General features: G+C 39.7%; 1 protein-coding gene across 1 annotated transcript in view; it reads right to left on the minus strand.

Annotated features, from left to right (window-relative positions):
• The window catches only part of TEX11 (testis expressed 11), a gene marked incomplete at its 5' end in the record, with an annotated part of 328,765 nt that overhangs the window by 93,705 nt on the left and 216,953 nt on the right, over positions 1-18,107 (minus strand). The window contains one exon of the mRNA XM_039475670.2: positions 5,106-5,230. Within this exon, the coding sequence (XP_039331604.2) occupies positions 5,106-5,230 (125 nt within the window). The remainder of the gene's footprint in view (positions 1-5,105; positions 5,231-18,107) is intronic.

Here is an 18,107-nt window from a genome sequence, read left to right on the forward strand (position 1 = left end):
GTTCATTGCAGCACTGTTTACAATAGCAAAGACCTGGAACCAACCCAAATGCCCAACGATGATAGACTGGATAGGGAAAATGTGGTACATATACACCATGGAATATTACGCAGCCATCAAAAACGATGAGTTCACGTCCTTTGTAGGGACATGGATGAACCTGGAAACCATCATTCTCAGCAAACTGACACAAGAGCAGAAAATCAAACACCGTATATTCTCACTCATAGGCGGGTGTTGAACAATGAGAACACATGGACACAGGGAGGGGAGCACTACACACTGGGGTCCGTTGGGGGGAAATGGGGGAGGGGCGGGGGGTGGGGAGGTGGGAAGAGATAGCATGGGGAGAAATGACAGATACAGGTGAGGGGATGGAAGGCAGCAAACCACACTGCAATGTGTGTACCTATGCAACAATCTTGCATGTTCATCCCATGTACCCCAAAACCTAAAATGCAATTAAAAAAAAAAAAAAGAAAAATATCTAAACATGTTCATTTTGTATTCTCAAAAAAGCTACTGCAAGATGGCCAAATGAAGATACAACTCACTGACAAAAACAGAACACATTGGTATTAGCCCCAGAAACCCATTCAAACACTCAAAGCCTTGCCAATACTACCCTTAATCCACTAGGACAAATCTTATTGTGGTCTTTAGTTTCCATTTATTAGCAGTAAATAAAAGACCTCCAGATTGTCAGGTCTTTTTCCAGCACTCTATTCACAAAAGTCTCCACATATCTCCTCTTCTGTACTCTTTTTCTATCTCTCCTGAACTCATCTAACCCTTCCACTATGCTCTCTGAAATTCAGTCCACTCAGCAAAATCTCCTCTACTAGCAACCTCTTCCCTCAACTTAGGTCCCTCCACATTCTTGCTCTAATGGAAATCTAAGTTTCTGCCAAGGATGCTGCTTCCACTGAAGCCCTCTTAAGAGTGGTGGCTGTTTTTGCTCTCACTAGCTTTCCCTTAGGCCTGGAGATGGAGTAGTGTCTTTCTTGCTCTTCATTGCCATTTAAAAATTATTCTCCCATTCTATTCCCTAAAATTCTGAACTTTCAATTTCCTATAACCAGACTATATCACCCACCCCTTCATTGTTGCTGTGGCCTACTAGCTCCCAGGCCATGTCTTTTCATTTTTTTTTTTTTGTGACGTACCTATTGCTCAGTTATTTTTTTGCAAAAACTGCCCACCTTAATTTTTGGCATTTTCTTTCTCTCTCTCTCTCTTTTTTTAAACACAGAGTCTTGCTTTTGTCATCCAGGCTAGAGTGCAATGGTGCAATTTCGGCTCATTGCAACCTCTGCCTCCTGGGTTCAAGCAATTCTCCTGCCTCAATCTCCAGAGTAGCTGGGATTACAGGTGCCCACCACTATGTCCAACTAATTTTTGTATTTTTAATAGACAGGTAGTTTCACCGTGTTGGCCAGGCTGGTCTCGAACTCCTGACCTCAGGTGATCTGCCTGCCTTAGCCTCCCAAAGTGCTGGGATTACAGGCGTGAGGCACATGCCTGGCAAATTTTCAGCATTTTCAATATATTGGTAGAGGATCCTCCCAATATTCTAGTCTCTGAGTTTCTAAAATTTTACTCTAACAATTACCTTAGCCATTCACTTCCACAGTCATTCACTAGACTGTCATTACTAACAATTGCAACCCTTTCATACTCTCAGTCAGGGTTAGGACTACGGTGGGACAGAGAGGTGAGTGAAGCACCTAGGGTGCAAAATTTAAGGAAGCTCTCAGTGTTGTACAAGTACCAAGCCTTTACTTGTACCACCCATACAATAGGCTCCTCCTTAAGTATTGTGCCCTAGGCATCTCACTCCCTTCCCCTAGTTCTCCATCCTAGCTCTTACATTCACATATTCTACTTTCTGTCTACCACCTCTTACCTTTCCAACTTGATCCCTCTATTATCCTGACTCCAGCAATCTTTCTACTGCAGTAAGACCCCAACCCACTGATGCTACCAGTTTTTCACTGTCTCTCATCCCTTTGAGGTTCTACTGCATACCCAGTTTAAATTCCATGGGGACTAATTATAACCACTCTCTTTTTTTTTTTAATTTTCCTGCCCTTCTTTTGCTTTATTGTATTCATCTGGCAAAGCCCCAAGTCTGATTAAGTCCAACTTTCTACTGATTTTGGTGCTTACATCCAATCAGATGAATGTGGCCAGAAAAAAAAATACATACAATCATTTCTTTTGTTTTAAAACATCATGAAATGGCCTTAATGCTACTGGCAAGCATATCACAGTTCCGTAGTCATTCACTTTCTTACTTTCCGGGATGAATAGTTAATACTTTATCCCTTCTTCTCAACTGCCTAATATCTCCTCTCCTGAGCTCATCATTTGAGACTAAGAATGGGTGGGAGAAAAGAGGAACTAGCAAAGGAGAAAAAGTGACTTGTGAGGTAGGATGAAAATAAGAATAATGTGGTGTCCTAGAAGCCAACTGTGTTTCAAGGAAGAAAGGGTGATAAACTGCACTGAATGTTGCTGGTAGGTCAAATACAATGAGGACTGAGAATTAATCACCGCAATTTACAGTACAGAGGTCATTGGTGAACTTGACAAAAGCAGTTTTGTTAGAGTGGTAGGGCAAAAGCCTGATTAGAGCAAGCTCAAGAGAGAACTGGAGACAGTAAAAATAGACAACTCTTTAGGAGTTTAACTACAAAGGGAAGAAGAGAAACTGGGGAGTAGTTGGTGAGAGAAGGAAAGTCAAGAGGTTTTTATTTGCTTCATATGGGATAAATGAGCATGTTCACATGCGAATGGGAATAAACCAGTAAATAAAAAGTTGACAAAGTGAGAAAAAGGCAAGAGGTGATAGAAACAAGTATGTAAGTTTAGAGACTGGCTTTAGGAAGGAAGATGATAGCTCATATATGGTAGCAGTTGAGAAGGCAGACTATGTGGTATGATTCCTAGTATGTGAGTAGAGGTGATAGTAGGAATCTGTGTAAGTTCTCTTTCTGACTGCTTCAGTTTTCAGAACCTAAAATATCCACATTACCTCTTGGGAGGTGGGGGAATGAATTCTGTAAAGGGATTTAAAGATAAGGTAGCTTATTTTAAAAGAAGAGAAAGCAGTGTTTTACCTGCTTAATACCCCACTCACTACCCTTGTCTCGACTCTCATTATTTTAAAACTGAATTATTATCACAGCCTCCCACTGGGTCCTACATACACCTTCTCCCCATGCTTTTCCCCATGCACAACCCAAATTATTTTAGTAAGCACTACTTTTACATAAATTACCATCAATATTTTCTTATTGCTTAGAGAATAAAATGTATATATAATCTTGTCACAGCTATTTCTTCTACTTTATTTTATACTCTCCCCTATAGCATCATCATAATAATAAAAGTCATGGCCGGTACTGTGGCTCACACCTGTAATTCCAACACTTTGGGAGACTGAGACAGGCAGACTACTTGAGGCCAGGAGTTCCAGACCAGCCTGGCCAATATGGTGAAACCCTATCTCTACCAAAAATACAAAAATTAGCCAGGCGTGGTGGCACACACCTGTAATCCCAGCTACTTGGGAGGCTGAAGCACAAGAATCGCTTGAACCTGCGAGGCAGAGGTTACAGCGAGCCGAAATTACAACACTGCACTCAAGCCTGGGTGACAGAGAGAGACTTTGTCTCAAAAAAAAAATAAAAATAAAGAAAGAGAGAGAGAGAGAGAGAGAGAGAGAGAGAGAGAGAGAGAGAAAAGAAAAAAAGCCACTATTACATTAAGCAAAATATCTGAAATGGTGGACACATAAGCCCTCCATGACTTTAACCAAATACTGTCTCTCAAACCAATCACATTTTTTCTCCATCTCTTGCTTATACCATCCCTTCCTTTTAAAAAACGTTCTTACTTATGTAAATGCTACCCTTTCCAAAGCCAAACTTAAGGTTTCCTTCCACTGTAGAGACTTCTCAAATAAATTCCAGTTCTCATTCTGTCTCTTCCTACTCTAAATTTCAGTAATTTTTAATATATATATTAGTTATTTCGTCTTTATTCTATATACTTACATAGAATTCTATATTCCATAGCCTTAATTTCCTAATGCATGGCTTGTCTATTCAAATTGACTTGTGAGACCCTGGAGGAACATATTTCTAGCATCTAGCCCAATATATTGCCCAAAGTAGTTGCTAAATACAGTTTGAATGATATGTGTTTTAATGTCAATGAGTAGGGTAATAGAACTGAAGGAAGAAAATATTTGGCAGATGCAGATATAGGCTGTATTTGTGCAGAATGGGGGAAAAGATGAAAGAAAGGAAACACAAAGACAATTATCTTTTCAAAGGAAGGTTTACAAATTTACATTTGATGTAGAAAGCTGAAGAGAACTAGTGGAAGAATTATGGAACTATAGTTCTGATCAGGAAGATGGTTTTCCTATTTAAAGTAGTTTAAAAAAGGAGATAAACATAATAGTTTATAAGTCACATTTTCAGCTACCTTAATCAATTTTTGTAACAATCCTGGAGATAGGTGTTATCTTTATTTTGCAAAGGATGAAATTAAGATTTGAAGAAGTACCTATTAAATGGCAGAGCCAGTATTCAAACCTAGTCTAAGAGCTCCACAGGTGCTACTATGCTTTTCCTAATTCAATATATTAATAAAATCAGAATTCTGTAACAAACAGGGATATAAGTATTTATTACTTCTAAACTATTATTATTTTGTGGTTGTAAACTCAAAGGATCCACAGAAATTTAAACCATTTTGTTCAAATTGATGAGAAAGATAAGTTTCCAAATAGATAGCTATTTATTGTCATCGTATGGCATTTTGAACTTGGAGTTTCTTTTAAAAATTAATGTTTTGCTATGTTTATGTTGTTTTGAGCACAACTCTGTTACCTCACTCACTGTTTCATTTACTTTAGTCTGTTATTATAATGAAATAAGAAGAAATAAAGCAGTTCTGCAACCAAGTTTGACATAAAAATATGAGGCAAAGCAAACAGTAAAGGTCTCTTCTCTAACTGATAACGATTTTACTAACTGTCTTTTAAAAAGGAAAAAGGGTAAAAATCTACCAGATGAATACATATAAATTACCTCTAGAGCAAACTGGGCAGCTAAACTTAGAAGCATGATAGATGAACCTCTCTCTGCAGTTACATCATTATCTTCTGATTCTTCATCTGCTAATATATCCTCTAAAGTAATTATTGCCTGCAAAGCTGAAAAATAAGAAAACAATTCAAAAATGAAATACTCTAATCAAAGAAATGACATTATCTATGGTTAATTATGCCACAATGAGTTTGGAACTTATTTTAAAAACATTATTATCTTTAAAATATTAGTTAGTATTCATAAAGCAATGTGAGTTGCTAAATTGTCAAAGAGGATTTGTACACCAGAAAAATACCTAACTGAGCAACTGCACTTCTGTGAATTCATCTTGTGGATATATTTGCAAAAGTAAAGAAATATATACAAGAATGTTCATCCAGCATTGTTTATAAGAGTAAAATATAGAATCACCCTAAATTCCATCATAATGAATGGGCTAAACACACTTTGGTATACCCATAAAATGAAATATAATACGGAATAAAATAAAAAATTGAGTAGCTGTGTGTTTTATTCTACTATATGTCTTAAAGGTGGAATATGACAAGTTAAATATATGCACTATAGACTTTAAGCAACAAATAAATATATGTTCTAGCTAATAAGCAAAAAGGGAGATAAATGTAATCATAAAAATTCAATTAATTAAAAAGAAAGCAGAAAAAAAATAACAAATGGGACAAACAGAAGATAGTTAACAAGATGCTAAATTTAAATCTAACCATGACAATAATTATAAATATAAATGACCAATGAAAAGGCAGAGATAGTAAGACTGAAAACAAAACAAAGGACAACTTTTAAATATATGCCACCTACAGGAAATTCACTTTTTTTTTTTTGAGACAGAGTCTTGCTCTTGTCACCTAGGTTGGAAAGTAGCGGTACGATCTGGGCTCACTGCAACCTCCACCTCCCGGGTTCAAGTGATTCTCCAGCCTCAGCCTACTGAGTGGCTGGGATTACAGGCGTCTGCCACCACACCCAAATAATTTTTGTATTTTTAGTAGAGATGGGGTTTCACCATGTTGGCCAGGCTGGTCTCGCACTCCTGACCACAAATGATCGACCTGACTCGGCCTCCCAAAGTGTTGGGATTACAGGCGTGAGCCACCATGCCTGGCCAAGAAATACACTTTAAATATAAAAACAAAATTGATTTAAAGAAGAGGATGGGATAATATACACTAAAGTGAAGGTAATCAAAAGAAAGCTGAAGTGGCTATATTAATATGAGATAAAGTGAGTTTCAGAGCAAAGAATATTATTGGCAATAAAAGGTTATTTCAAGACAATAAAGGAATCAGTTTATCATGAGGACGTAACTCTAAATGCTTATGCACTCAATAAAATTTCAAAATATAAGAAGCAAAAGCTGGTAGAATTGCAAGGAGAAATGAACAAATCCACAATTATAGTTAAAGATTTCAATATCCTCTCTCAGTAACTGATAGAACAAATAGAAAATAAGCAAGGATACAGCACACTTAACACTAAATCAATTTGATGTGACTAACTTTAATGCACTCAACCCAACATCAGCAAAATGTACATTCCTCTCAAGTGCACATGAAATATTTACCAAGAAAAACAATATTCTGGGCCCCAGAACAAGTCTCAATATATTTAAAAGAATTAAAGTCATACAAAGTATGATCTTTGACTACAATGAAATGAAATTAAAAATCAACAAAAGAATGTTCTCTGGAAAATCTGCAAATATTTGGAAAATAAGTAACATACATCTAAATAATCCACAAGTTTAAAAAGGAATCAAAAGTTAAATTGGAAAGTATTTTGAATTGTATTAAAATGAAAACATGACATATCAAAAATTTCATATTATCACTAAAGCAGTAATTAGATGATAATTTGTAGCATTAACTGTCCAAATAGACCAGAATTAAGGTCTTAATGACCTCAGTGTTCAACTTTGGAAATAGGAAAAAGAAGAGCAAATGGAACTCAAGGAAAGCTGAAGAATAGATATGAAAAAGATCAGAATGTAAATAAATTAAATAGAAATCAGATAAAAACAATAGAGGCCAAGGTAGGAGGATTGTTTGAGCCCAGGAATTTGAGACTAGCCTGGGCAACATGGTGAGACCACGTATCTACAAAAAAATTTTTAAAATGAGCTAGATAAGGCCAGGCGCGGTGGCTCATGCCTGTAATCCCAGCACTTTGGGAGACCGAGGTGGGTGGATCATGAAGTCAGGAGATCGAGACCATCTGGCTAACATGGTGAAACCCTGTCTCTACTAAAAATACAACAAATTAGCCAGGCGTGGTGGCACTCTCCTGCAGTCCCAGCTACTCAGGAGACTGAGGCAGGAGAATTGCTTGAACGCAGGAGGCAGAGGTTGCAGTGAGCTGAGATCACACCAATGCATTCCAGCCTGGGCAACAGAGTAAGACTCTGTCAAAAAAAAAAAAAAAAAAAAAAGGAGCTAGGTGTAGTGGCATGCACCTGTGGTCCCAGCTACTCAGGAGGATGAGGCAGGAGGATAAACTGAGCCTGGGAGGCCAAGGCTGTAGTGAGCTGTGTTCGTTTTTTGTTTGTGTGTTTGTTTGTTTTTGAGACTATCTCAAACAAACAAACAAACAAAAAATAATAGAGAAAAAAATCAGTAAAACTAAAAGCTGGGTTCTTTGAGAAGATCAATAAAACTGACCTCTACATTGACTGATCCTCTAGTTACACTGACCAGGAAGAAAAATAGAGAAGACATAAATTACAAATATCAGGAATAAGAAAGGTCACACCACTGTAAGTTTTACAGATGTTAAAAGGACGATATGGGTGATATTATGAACAACTTTAGGCCGACAATTTCAACAACTTAGATGAAACAAATTTTTGAAAGACACAAACGACCAAAGCTAAATTAATAAATGATAGATAACTTGAATAGCCCCATATCTATTAAAGACATTTAATTTATAATTAAAAACCTTTCCATTAAGAAAACTCCGGTCCCAGATGGCTTCACTGGTGAAATTTACCAAAAACATTTAAGGGAGAAATACTATCAATTCAACACAAACTCTTCCAGAAAACTGAAGAGGAGAATGTATTTCCCAATTCATCCTATGAAGTCAGTATTACTCTGATAGGCAAAACCAGAAACATTACAGGAATATAAGACTACAGACCAATTTCACTTATGAACATAGATACACATATTCTAAACAAACCGTCAGCAAATCAAATCATAAAAAGAAAAGTATATATCATGATCAAATGGGGCTTATTCCAGAAATACAGCACTGGTTTAACATTTGAAAATCAGTTAATATAACTGACTATATTAGCAAACTTTTTAAAAATTGGTCATTTCAACAGATTCAGAAAACCATATGACCAAATTCAACATCCATTCCTTCCCGCCACCGCGCACCAAACAAACAAACAAACAAACAAACAAACAAAACTCCCAAGAAACAAGAAATAGAATGGAACTCCCTCAACCTGATAAGGGATACCTGTGAAAAATCTACAGCTAACATACTTACTGGTAAAAGACTAAATGCTTTCCCCCTAAAATCAGGAAAAAGATGAGGACATCCATTCTCATCAATTTTATTCAACATTTTACTGGAGAATCTAAAAGGAGGAACATAGCAAGAAAAAAAAATAAACTACACCCAGATTGAAAAAGAAGTGAAACTATCTTTATCCACAAACAACATGAGTGTCTATTTAGAAAATCTGATGGGGTTGGTCCGGTAGCTCATGCCTGTAATCCCAGCACTTTGGGAGGCCAAAGTGGGAGGACTGCTTGAGGCCAGGAGTTCAAGACCAGCTTGGCCAATGTGGTGAAATCCCAATTCTACTAAAAATACAAAAATTAGCCGGATGTGGTGGTGCATGCCTGTAATCCCAGTTTCTTTGGAGGCCGAGGCATGAGAATCACTTGAACCCAGGAGATGGAGGTTGCAGTGAGCCAAGATAGTATCACTGCACTCCAGCCTGGGTGACAGAACAAGACTCTGTCTCAAAAAACAAGCAAAACAAAAATAAAATCCAATGGAATCTAGAAGGAAGGTACTGCAACTAATAAGTGAGTTTCCAAACTCGTAGGATATAAGATCAATATATAAGAAATCATTTGTATTTCTATATATCAGCAATAAGCAATCAGAAACTGAAATTTTTAAAATGCCACTTAAAATAGCATAAAATATAGTATACTTAGGGATTAATCTGACAAAAGATGTGCAAGACAGATACAATGAAAAGTAGAAAATATTGCTGAGAGAAATTAAAGACCTAAATAAATGGAGGTATGTAAGTTGTTCATGGTTTGGAAGACTCAGCAATGTTGTTAGGATGTCAGTTATCCCCAAGCCGATCTATAGATTCAATGTAATCCCAATCAAAAATCATTTATGCAAGACTTAAAATACTGATTCTAAAATTCATATGGATATACAACAGCCTTGGAATAGCCAAAACAATTAGAACGAGAACAAAGTGGGAGGACTCACACTACATGACTTCAAATTTATTACATGGTTACATTAATAAAGACCGTATGGGAATAGTGCAAGGATGGATGAATAGAAGAATGGAATGGAATAGAGTCCAGAAAGAGATCCACACATATATGACAACTAATTTCTGATAAAGGTACAAAGGCAATTCAATCAAGAAAGAATAGTTTGTTAAACAGATGATGCTAGAACAATTGGATAGCTCTGTGCAAAAAAATAATAATAATAAACTTCAATCTATACCTTGAATCAAATACAAAAATTACCTAAAGGTGGTCATAGACATAAATGTAAAACTAAAACTGTAAAATTTCTTGAAGAAAACATGAGATGTTTTCTGTCACCTTGCACTAGGCCAGGCATCTCCAAACTTTTTACACAGGGGGCCAGTTCACTGTCCCTCAGATCATTGGAGGGCCGCCACATACTGTGCTTCTCTCACTGACCACCAGTGAAAGAGGTGCCCCTTCCTGAAGTGCAGCGGGGGGCCGGATAAATGGTCTCAGGGGGCCACATGCGGCCTGCGGGCCGTAGTTTGGGGACGCCTGCACTAGGCAAAGATTTCTTAAATACAATGCCAAAGGCACAATCCATAAAAGAAGAAAAATAAATAGAACTATGTTACAATTTAAAACTTCTGTTCATGAAGGATGGTGTTAATAAAAAGAAAAAATTTCCAAACTACATGTCTGATAAAGAACTTGTGTCCACTGAACAGCAACAAGATGGTGAAATGGGACTTTCCAATGCTCATTCCTCGCAAGAACATCAATTTGAACAACTATCCACACATGGAAAGACCTCCACAAGAGCTAAGAAAACTAGGTGAGAGATTTCAGCATCTGGCTGTGGCACAGAAATAAGAAGATGCATTGAAGAGTGTAGAAACAACAGCTTTTTAATATCCATGTCACCTCTCCCCCAACCCTAGGCCATACAGCATGAAGACATAACTTCCACTTAGGGGAAGAAGAGGAAAGTGAGTACTGGAATTTACCTCAGACCACAATAATGGGTTGGAGGCAGTAAAACTCATCACTGGGCAGGCCCTCATGGCCCCATACTCCAGGTCATATCCTGCAGACCCAGGCTGAAGACCCCAGCGGACCCAGGCTCCAGATTGGCCCTAGTGCTGGACCGGACCCATTAGCCCCAGGCTTTGGGCCTGTCCCAGTGCCATAGCAGTCCTAACGGACTCAGGCTTTAGACCCAGTCTCTATCCCTAGGACCAGGCTGACATCAGTGGTTCCAGGCACCAGATTGCTGCCAGCTCCCATAGCCCCAGGCCTCAGGTTTGCCCCAGCACTAGGCCAGCCCACAGCCCTAGTCATCAGGGTAGCACCCATGGACCCAGCCTCTAGGCTGGTCCCTGTAGATATAGGATCCAGGCCCACTCAGTGCCAGGCCAGCCCCTGCATTCTCAGGATCCAGGCACACCCCAGGTTTTTAGACTACCTCAGAGCTAGGTCGGCCTACACAGCCCCAGGCTTTGGGCCTGCCCCAATACCAGGTCTGTATCCCTGGCCTTAGGTATGAGGCTGGCATCTATGAACACAGCCTTCACATCTGCTTATGTCACTCTACACTCTAGTGGGGCCAGGCTCCCATTCTGCTCTAGCAGACCAAGGGTCCAAGCCAATTCAAATAGACCCTAGGGATGGGCTGGCCCCCATGGATCAAGGCTTCAGGACTTCCCCTATGCAACCAGGTTCCAGGACAGCTCCCGCAGCTTCAGGACCCAGGTCAGACCTCACAGATCTAGCCTCGGGGATAGCACCCACACACCCCATCCTCCAGGCTGGGCCCCACATACCCAGGCCCCAGGGCAGGTCCCCACAGCCCCACAGTCTAGGCCAGCCAGTGCGACTCCAAATAGCAATTTAGTACCCACAATCCCAGGCTTCAGGCCAGTTCTTATGGCCCTGAGGCTCCACATCTGCTCCAACACTAGGCCAGCTCCAGGCTCTAGGACTGTCTTACTGGCCTGAAGCTCCAGGGTCTGGGCCAAGGGTCTAGGACCACCCCAGTAGACCCAGGTGCCAGGCTAGCCCCCATGGACTGAGGCTCTAAAATCACCCCTACAAACCCAGGTTCCAGTCTATCAACCATTGACCCAGGACTGAGGCCTGCCCTCATGGACTCAGGCTTGAGGCCCACCCCAGTGCCAGGCCAACCCCTATAAACTAAGGCTCCAGGCCTATCCCAGGGGACCCAGGCAAAAGGCCCATTTCAGCATGTGGCTGGCTCTTGTAGATTGAGGCTGAAGGCCTACTTTAGAGTTTGGTCAGCCAATGTGGACCTAAACTTCAGGCCAGCCCCATTGGATACAGGCTCCAAGCCCAATCCTGCAGACCCAATCAAGAAGTCCACCTCAGTGAATCCAGGTTCCAGATCCAACCTCATGGACCTAGGCATCCAGGTCCACCCAGTTGCTAATCCAGGAACAAGGCCAGGCTGCCAAAGGACTCTAGGAGCCAGCCCACATGTGAACCATGCAAAACAGCCTACCCATAGTTCCTTGATAGGCTAATAAAGTACCTTCCCAGACTAAAGAGCTGCTGCACAGCAGAAGAAACCATCATCGGAGTGAACAAACAACTTAAAGAATGTGAGAACATTTTTATAATCTATCCCTCTGACAAAGGCCTAATGTCCAGCATCTACAAGGAACTTAAGCAAATTTTTTAAAAACCCACTAAAAAGTGTGCAAAGGACATGAACAGACATTTCTCAAAAGAAAACATACATGTGGCCAAAAACATGAAAAAAAGCTCGACATCACTGATCGTTAGGGAAATGCAAATCAAAACCACAATGAGATACCATTTCACACCAGTCAGAATGGCTATTATTAAAAAGTCAAAAAACAACAGATGCTGGCAAGGTTGTATGTGGAGAAAAAAAATGCTTTGACACTGTTGTTGGGAATGTAAATTAGTAGTTCAACCATTGTGGAAGACAGTATGGAAATTCCTCGAAGACCTATGGGCAGAAACACCATTTGACTAAGCAATTCCATTATGGGGTATATACCCAAAGGAATATAAATAATTCTATTATAAAGATAATGCACACGTATGTTCATTGTAGCACTATTCACCACAGCAAATACGCAAAATCAACTTATGCCTATGAATGATAGACTGAATAAAAAAATATGGTACATATATACCATGGAATATTATGCAGCCATAAAAAGGAACAAGATCACGTCCTTTGCAGGGACATAGATGGAGCTAGAAGCTATTATCCTCAATAAACTAATGCAGAAACAGAAAACCAAAAACCACATGTTCTCACTTATAAGTGGAAGCTGAATGATGAGAACACATAGACACATGGGGGTTAACAATACACACTGGGGCCTGCCGGAGGGTAGAGATTGAGAGGAGGGAGAGCATCAGGAAGAACAGCTAGTGGATGTTGGACTTAACACCTAGGTGATGGGATGATTTGTACAGCAAACCACCACGAAACACATTTACCTATGTAACAAACTTGCACATTCTGAACTTGTACCCTTGAACTTACAAGCTGGAAATTTAAAAAAATAATAACATTAAAAGAAGATTCTTCTCATAAAAAAAAAAAAGCACAGAGACTTACGGGGCAGCAACGAAAGGGCAAATATCTGAATTATAGGAGTTCAAAAATGAGACGAGAGATATGAAGGACTGGAAAACACATTTCAATAAATAGCAATAGAAAACTTTCCAAACCTGGGGAAACACATAAATATACAGGTACAGGAAGGTTATAGGACTCCATTAAGATTCAATCCAAACAAAACAACACAAAGAAATATTATAATCAAACTGTCAAAAATCAACATAAAAGAGAGGATCCTGAAAGTAGCAATAGAAAAGCAGCATATAACATATAAAGGAGTTCCAATAAGGCTAGTAGTGCTCTTCACAGCAGAAACATAGGTCACGAGACAGTGGGAAGATATATTGAAAGTGCTGAAGAGAAAAAACCCTGCCAGTTAATACTTTACCCAGTAAAACTATCCTTCAGAAATGAAGAAGAGATAAAGACTTTACCAGGCAAACAAAAGCTGTGGGAGTTCACTGCCACCCAGGCTTGTCTTACTAGAAAATAACTTTTTTTTTTTAAAAGATAAACAAAATCACTAGGCATGGTGGCTCACACCTGTAATCCCAGTACTTTTGGAGGCTGAGATGGGCAGATCACTTGAGGTCAGAATTTTGAGACCAGCCTGGCCAATGTGGTGAAATCCTATCTCCACTAAAAATACAAAAATTACACAGGTGTGGCAGCATGTGCCTGTAGTCCCAGCTACGCAGGAGGCTGAGGCAGGAGAACTGCTTGAACCTAGTGGGGAAGAGGTTGCAGTGAGTGGAGATGGCGCACTGCACTCCAGTCTGGGGGACAGAGCAAGATTGTCTCAAAAAATAAAAAAAAAAAAAAGATAAAGAAAATTGACAAACTTTTATCTAGACTAAGAAAAAGAAAAAATAGTAAGACTCAAATAAAACCATAAATGAAAGAGAAGACATTACAATTTATACCACAGAAATATAAAAATCATGAGACTACTATGAACAATTATACACCAAGAAACTGGATAATCTAGAAGAAATAGATAAATTCGTAGACATACAAAACCCAGACTGAATCATAACAAAATAAAAATTGTGAACAGATAATGAATAAGGAGATTAAATGAACAATAAAAAATTTTCCACCTAAGAAAAGCTCAGGATCTGATGGTGTCACTGTTCCTACCAAACATTTAAAGAAGAATTAATAAAAATCCTTCTCAAATTCTTCCAAAAAAAGAAAAGCATTTCACAAAATTCAACATCATTTCATGATTTTAAAACATTCAACAAATTAGGTATATAAGGAACGTGCCTTAAAATAATAAAGGCCTCATATGACCAACAGATAAATAACATCATACTCAATGGTGAAAAGTTGAGAACTTTTCCTCTGAAATAAGAAAGAATACATGGATTTCCACCTTCACTACTTCTATTAAACATACTACTGGAAGTCCTAGCCAGAGTAATTAGGCGTGAGAAAGAAATACAAGGCATCTAAGTTGGAAAGGAAGAAGTTAAATTGTCTGTTTGTAAGTAACATAATCTTATATATAGAAAACCTTCCAGATGCAATGAAGAAAAAACAAAACTTAGAACCAGTAAGTGAATTCAATTAGGTAGCAAGATACAAACTCAACATATACAAAGTAGTAGCATTTCTACATACTAACAAACTATCTGAAAAAAATATCAAGAAAATGATTCCATTTACAATAGCTATAAAAATATTTGGGAGCAAAGTTAATGTTGAAGTGAAAGACATGTACACTAAAAACTATAGAACACTGATGAAAGAAAGTGAAGAAAATACAAAGAAGTGGAAAGATATCCCATGTTCACGGATTGGGAAAATATTGTTGGATGTCCATACTACCCAAGGAAATCTACAGATTCAGTGCAATCTCTACCAAAATTCCAATGACATTTTTCAAAGAAATTAAGAAAAAAACTAAAGTTTCCATGGGAGCAAAAAGACCCTGATTAGCTAAAGCAATCTTCAGCAAAAATAACAAAACTGAACGTACCATACTACCTGAAGTCAAAATAAACTACAAATCTATACAAATCAAAACAGCATGGTATTGGAAGAAAAATAGGCACATAGGCCATTAAAAGGAAATAGAGAGCATAGAAATAAATCCACACATTTACAGTAAACTGGTTTTCAATAAAGATATTAAGAACACAAAATGAGAAAAGGACAGTTTCTTCAACAAATAGTGTCAGTAAAACTGGATACCCACATGCAGAAGAAAAAAAGTTGACTCTATCTCACAATATATATGAAAAAATCTATTCAAGATAGATTAAAACATTAAACCTAAGACATAAAACTGTAAAACTACTAGAAGAAAACATATGGGGAAATCTCCATGACATTGGTAAACACAAAATTAGACAAATGGGATTACATCAAACTAAAAATCTTCTACACAGCAAAAGAAACCATCAACAGAGTGAAGAGACAATGTATGGAATGAGAAAATATATTTACAAACCAGTCATTTGAGAAAGGGTTAACATCCAAAATATATAAGAAACTCAAACAATGCAATAGCAAGGAAACAAATAACCTGCTTTTAAAATGGGCAAATGACCGGAATAGACATTTCTCAAAAAGAGATGAAAAAGTGGTCCACAAGTATATGAAAAAATGTCTAACATCACTAATCGTTAGAGAAATGCAAATTAAAACCACAATGAAAACATCATCCCACATCTGCTAGAATAGCTATTATAAAAAAGACAAATGATAACAAGTGTTGAGGGAATGCTGGGAAGATGGCCACCTAAGAACAGCTCAGGACTTCAGCTCCCAGTGAAAGTGCAGACAGAGGGTGAGAGGACGCCGCATTTCCAGATGAATTTTTATTGCCCACAGACCAGGAGGTACCCAGGGAGAAAGGTCACCAGCGCCGCTGTTCCGGCCTGTGCGGCTGTTTTGGCCCCCGTGGGGCTGATTTGGCCTGCACGGCTGCTTTGACCACGCCCTGTTGCGGCGGTTCTCCGTACAAAAGCCACTGGTCTGGGAGCCCACTTAGCTGGCGATCCAGCCCTGAGACGGCAGAGTTGCCCATTCATCTGAAATAGCGAGCCAGGCCAGGAGATTCCTAGGCAAAAAATCCGCCAGGAGCCGGCGCCGCTGCTTGAGCCGACTCAGTGAGTCGCAGCACGGGAGATACCAGCGCCTTTTCAACAAGCGACTGGAATGTGGGGTCATTCAACTTAAAAAATAAAAGAAAAGACTCTGCGTCAGGGAGCCAGGTGATCAGGCTCGGTTGGTCCCACCCCCGACCCCCACAACAAGGAAAACAAAAACAGTAATTGGAAACCCTCTGGGTTGAGTGTTTCAAAGCAAGGACAGCTGAATCTGGGACGGTCTGGCTCGGTGGGGGAGGGGCGTCCGCCATTACTAAGACTCTCCACCACTACGGAGGCAGGCCACCATCGCCGAGGCAACCCACCGTTGCCGAGGCAACCCGCCACAACAGAGAGAGTCCGCCAAAACAGAGGCAGGGCCACATTTGCCGAGACAGTACTAACTACACCCATATAAACAGGACTGCACGGAAGAGTGCAGGGCAGCTGGGCGGAGCCCACAGCAGTTCAGCAAAGCCTCTGTGGGCAGGCAGTGGCTAGGCGTGCTGCTTGCTGGGGGGGGGCAGACTTGAGAGAAAAACGAAAAAAGGCAGCAGCGCAACAGAAACTCATAAAGCCCCAACACCCCGGGAGAGAGCACCTGGGAACAAAAAGTGCTTTATGAGTTCAGCTGCGGCAGACCTAAACGTACCTGCCCAGCAGCTCTGAACGAACAACGGAGCTCACAGCTCAGGACTTAAGCCCCAATAAAAGATAGACTGTCTCCACAAGTAGCTCCCTGACCCGAATAAATCCAAAGACTCACCTCATAAAAGAGAGAATGGACTGACAGTTGGGGAGCATCCTTCTGGGACAAAGATAGCGGAGGAGGAAACTGGTAGCAAGCAACCATTACTGTTCTGCAGCTGCTGCAGGTGATCCCCAGGCAAGCAGGGCCCGGAGAGGACCTCAGCAGTCCTACAGCAGAGGGGCCAGACTGTTAGAAGGAAAGCTTTAAAAAAAAAAAAAAAGTAACTTCAGCATCCACGAACTAGAAGCTCACTCAGAGACCCAACCTGAAAGACAGTAACTACAAAGACAACAGGTGGATAAACCCACAAAAATGGGAAGAAACCAGCGCAAAAAGGATGAAAACTCCCGAAACCAGAACACCTCTCCTCCTAAAAGGGATCACAACTCCTCACCAGCAAGGGAACCAGACTGGATGGAGAAGGAGGGTGATGAAATGACAGAATCAGACTTCAGAAGGTGGGTAGTAAGAAACTACAGTGAGCTGAAAAAACATGTTCTAACCCAATGCAAAGAAACTAGGAAGCTTGAAAAAAGACTGGACGAAATGCTAACGAGAATCAACAGCATAGAGAGGAATATAAGTGAATTGATGGAGCTGAAAAACACAACACGAGAACTTCGTGAAGCATGCACAAGCTTCAACAGCCGAATTGACCAAGCAGAAGAAAGGATATCAGAGGTCGAAGATCAACTCAATGAAATAAAAAGAGAAGGCAAGAACAGAGAAAAAAGCAAAAAAAGGAATGAACAAAATCTTCAAGAAATGTGGGACTATGTGAAAAGACCCAATCTACGTCTGATAGGTGTACCTGAATGTGACGAAGAGAATGAATCCAAGCTGGAAAATACTCTTCAGGATATTATCCAGGAAAACTTCCCCAACCTAGCAAGGCAGGCCAATATTCAAATACAGGAAATACAGAGAACACCACAAAGATATTCCTCAAGAAGAGCAATACCAAGGCACATAATCGTCAGATTCACCAGGGTTGAAATGAAAGAGAAAATGCTAAGGGCAGCCAGA

The sequence above is a fragment of the Saimiri boliviensis genome, chromosome X, assembly GCF_048565385.1.
Source record: "Saimiri boliviensis isolate mSaiBol1 chromosome X, mSaiBol1.pri, whole genome shotgun sequence".
NCBI lineage: Eukaryota > Metazoa > Chordata > Mammalia > Primates > Cebidae > Saimiri > Saimiri boliviensis.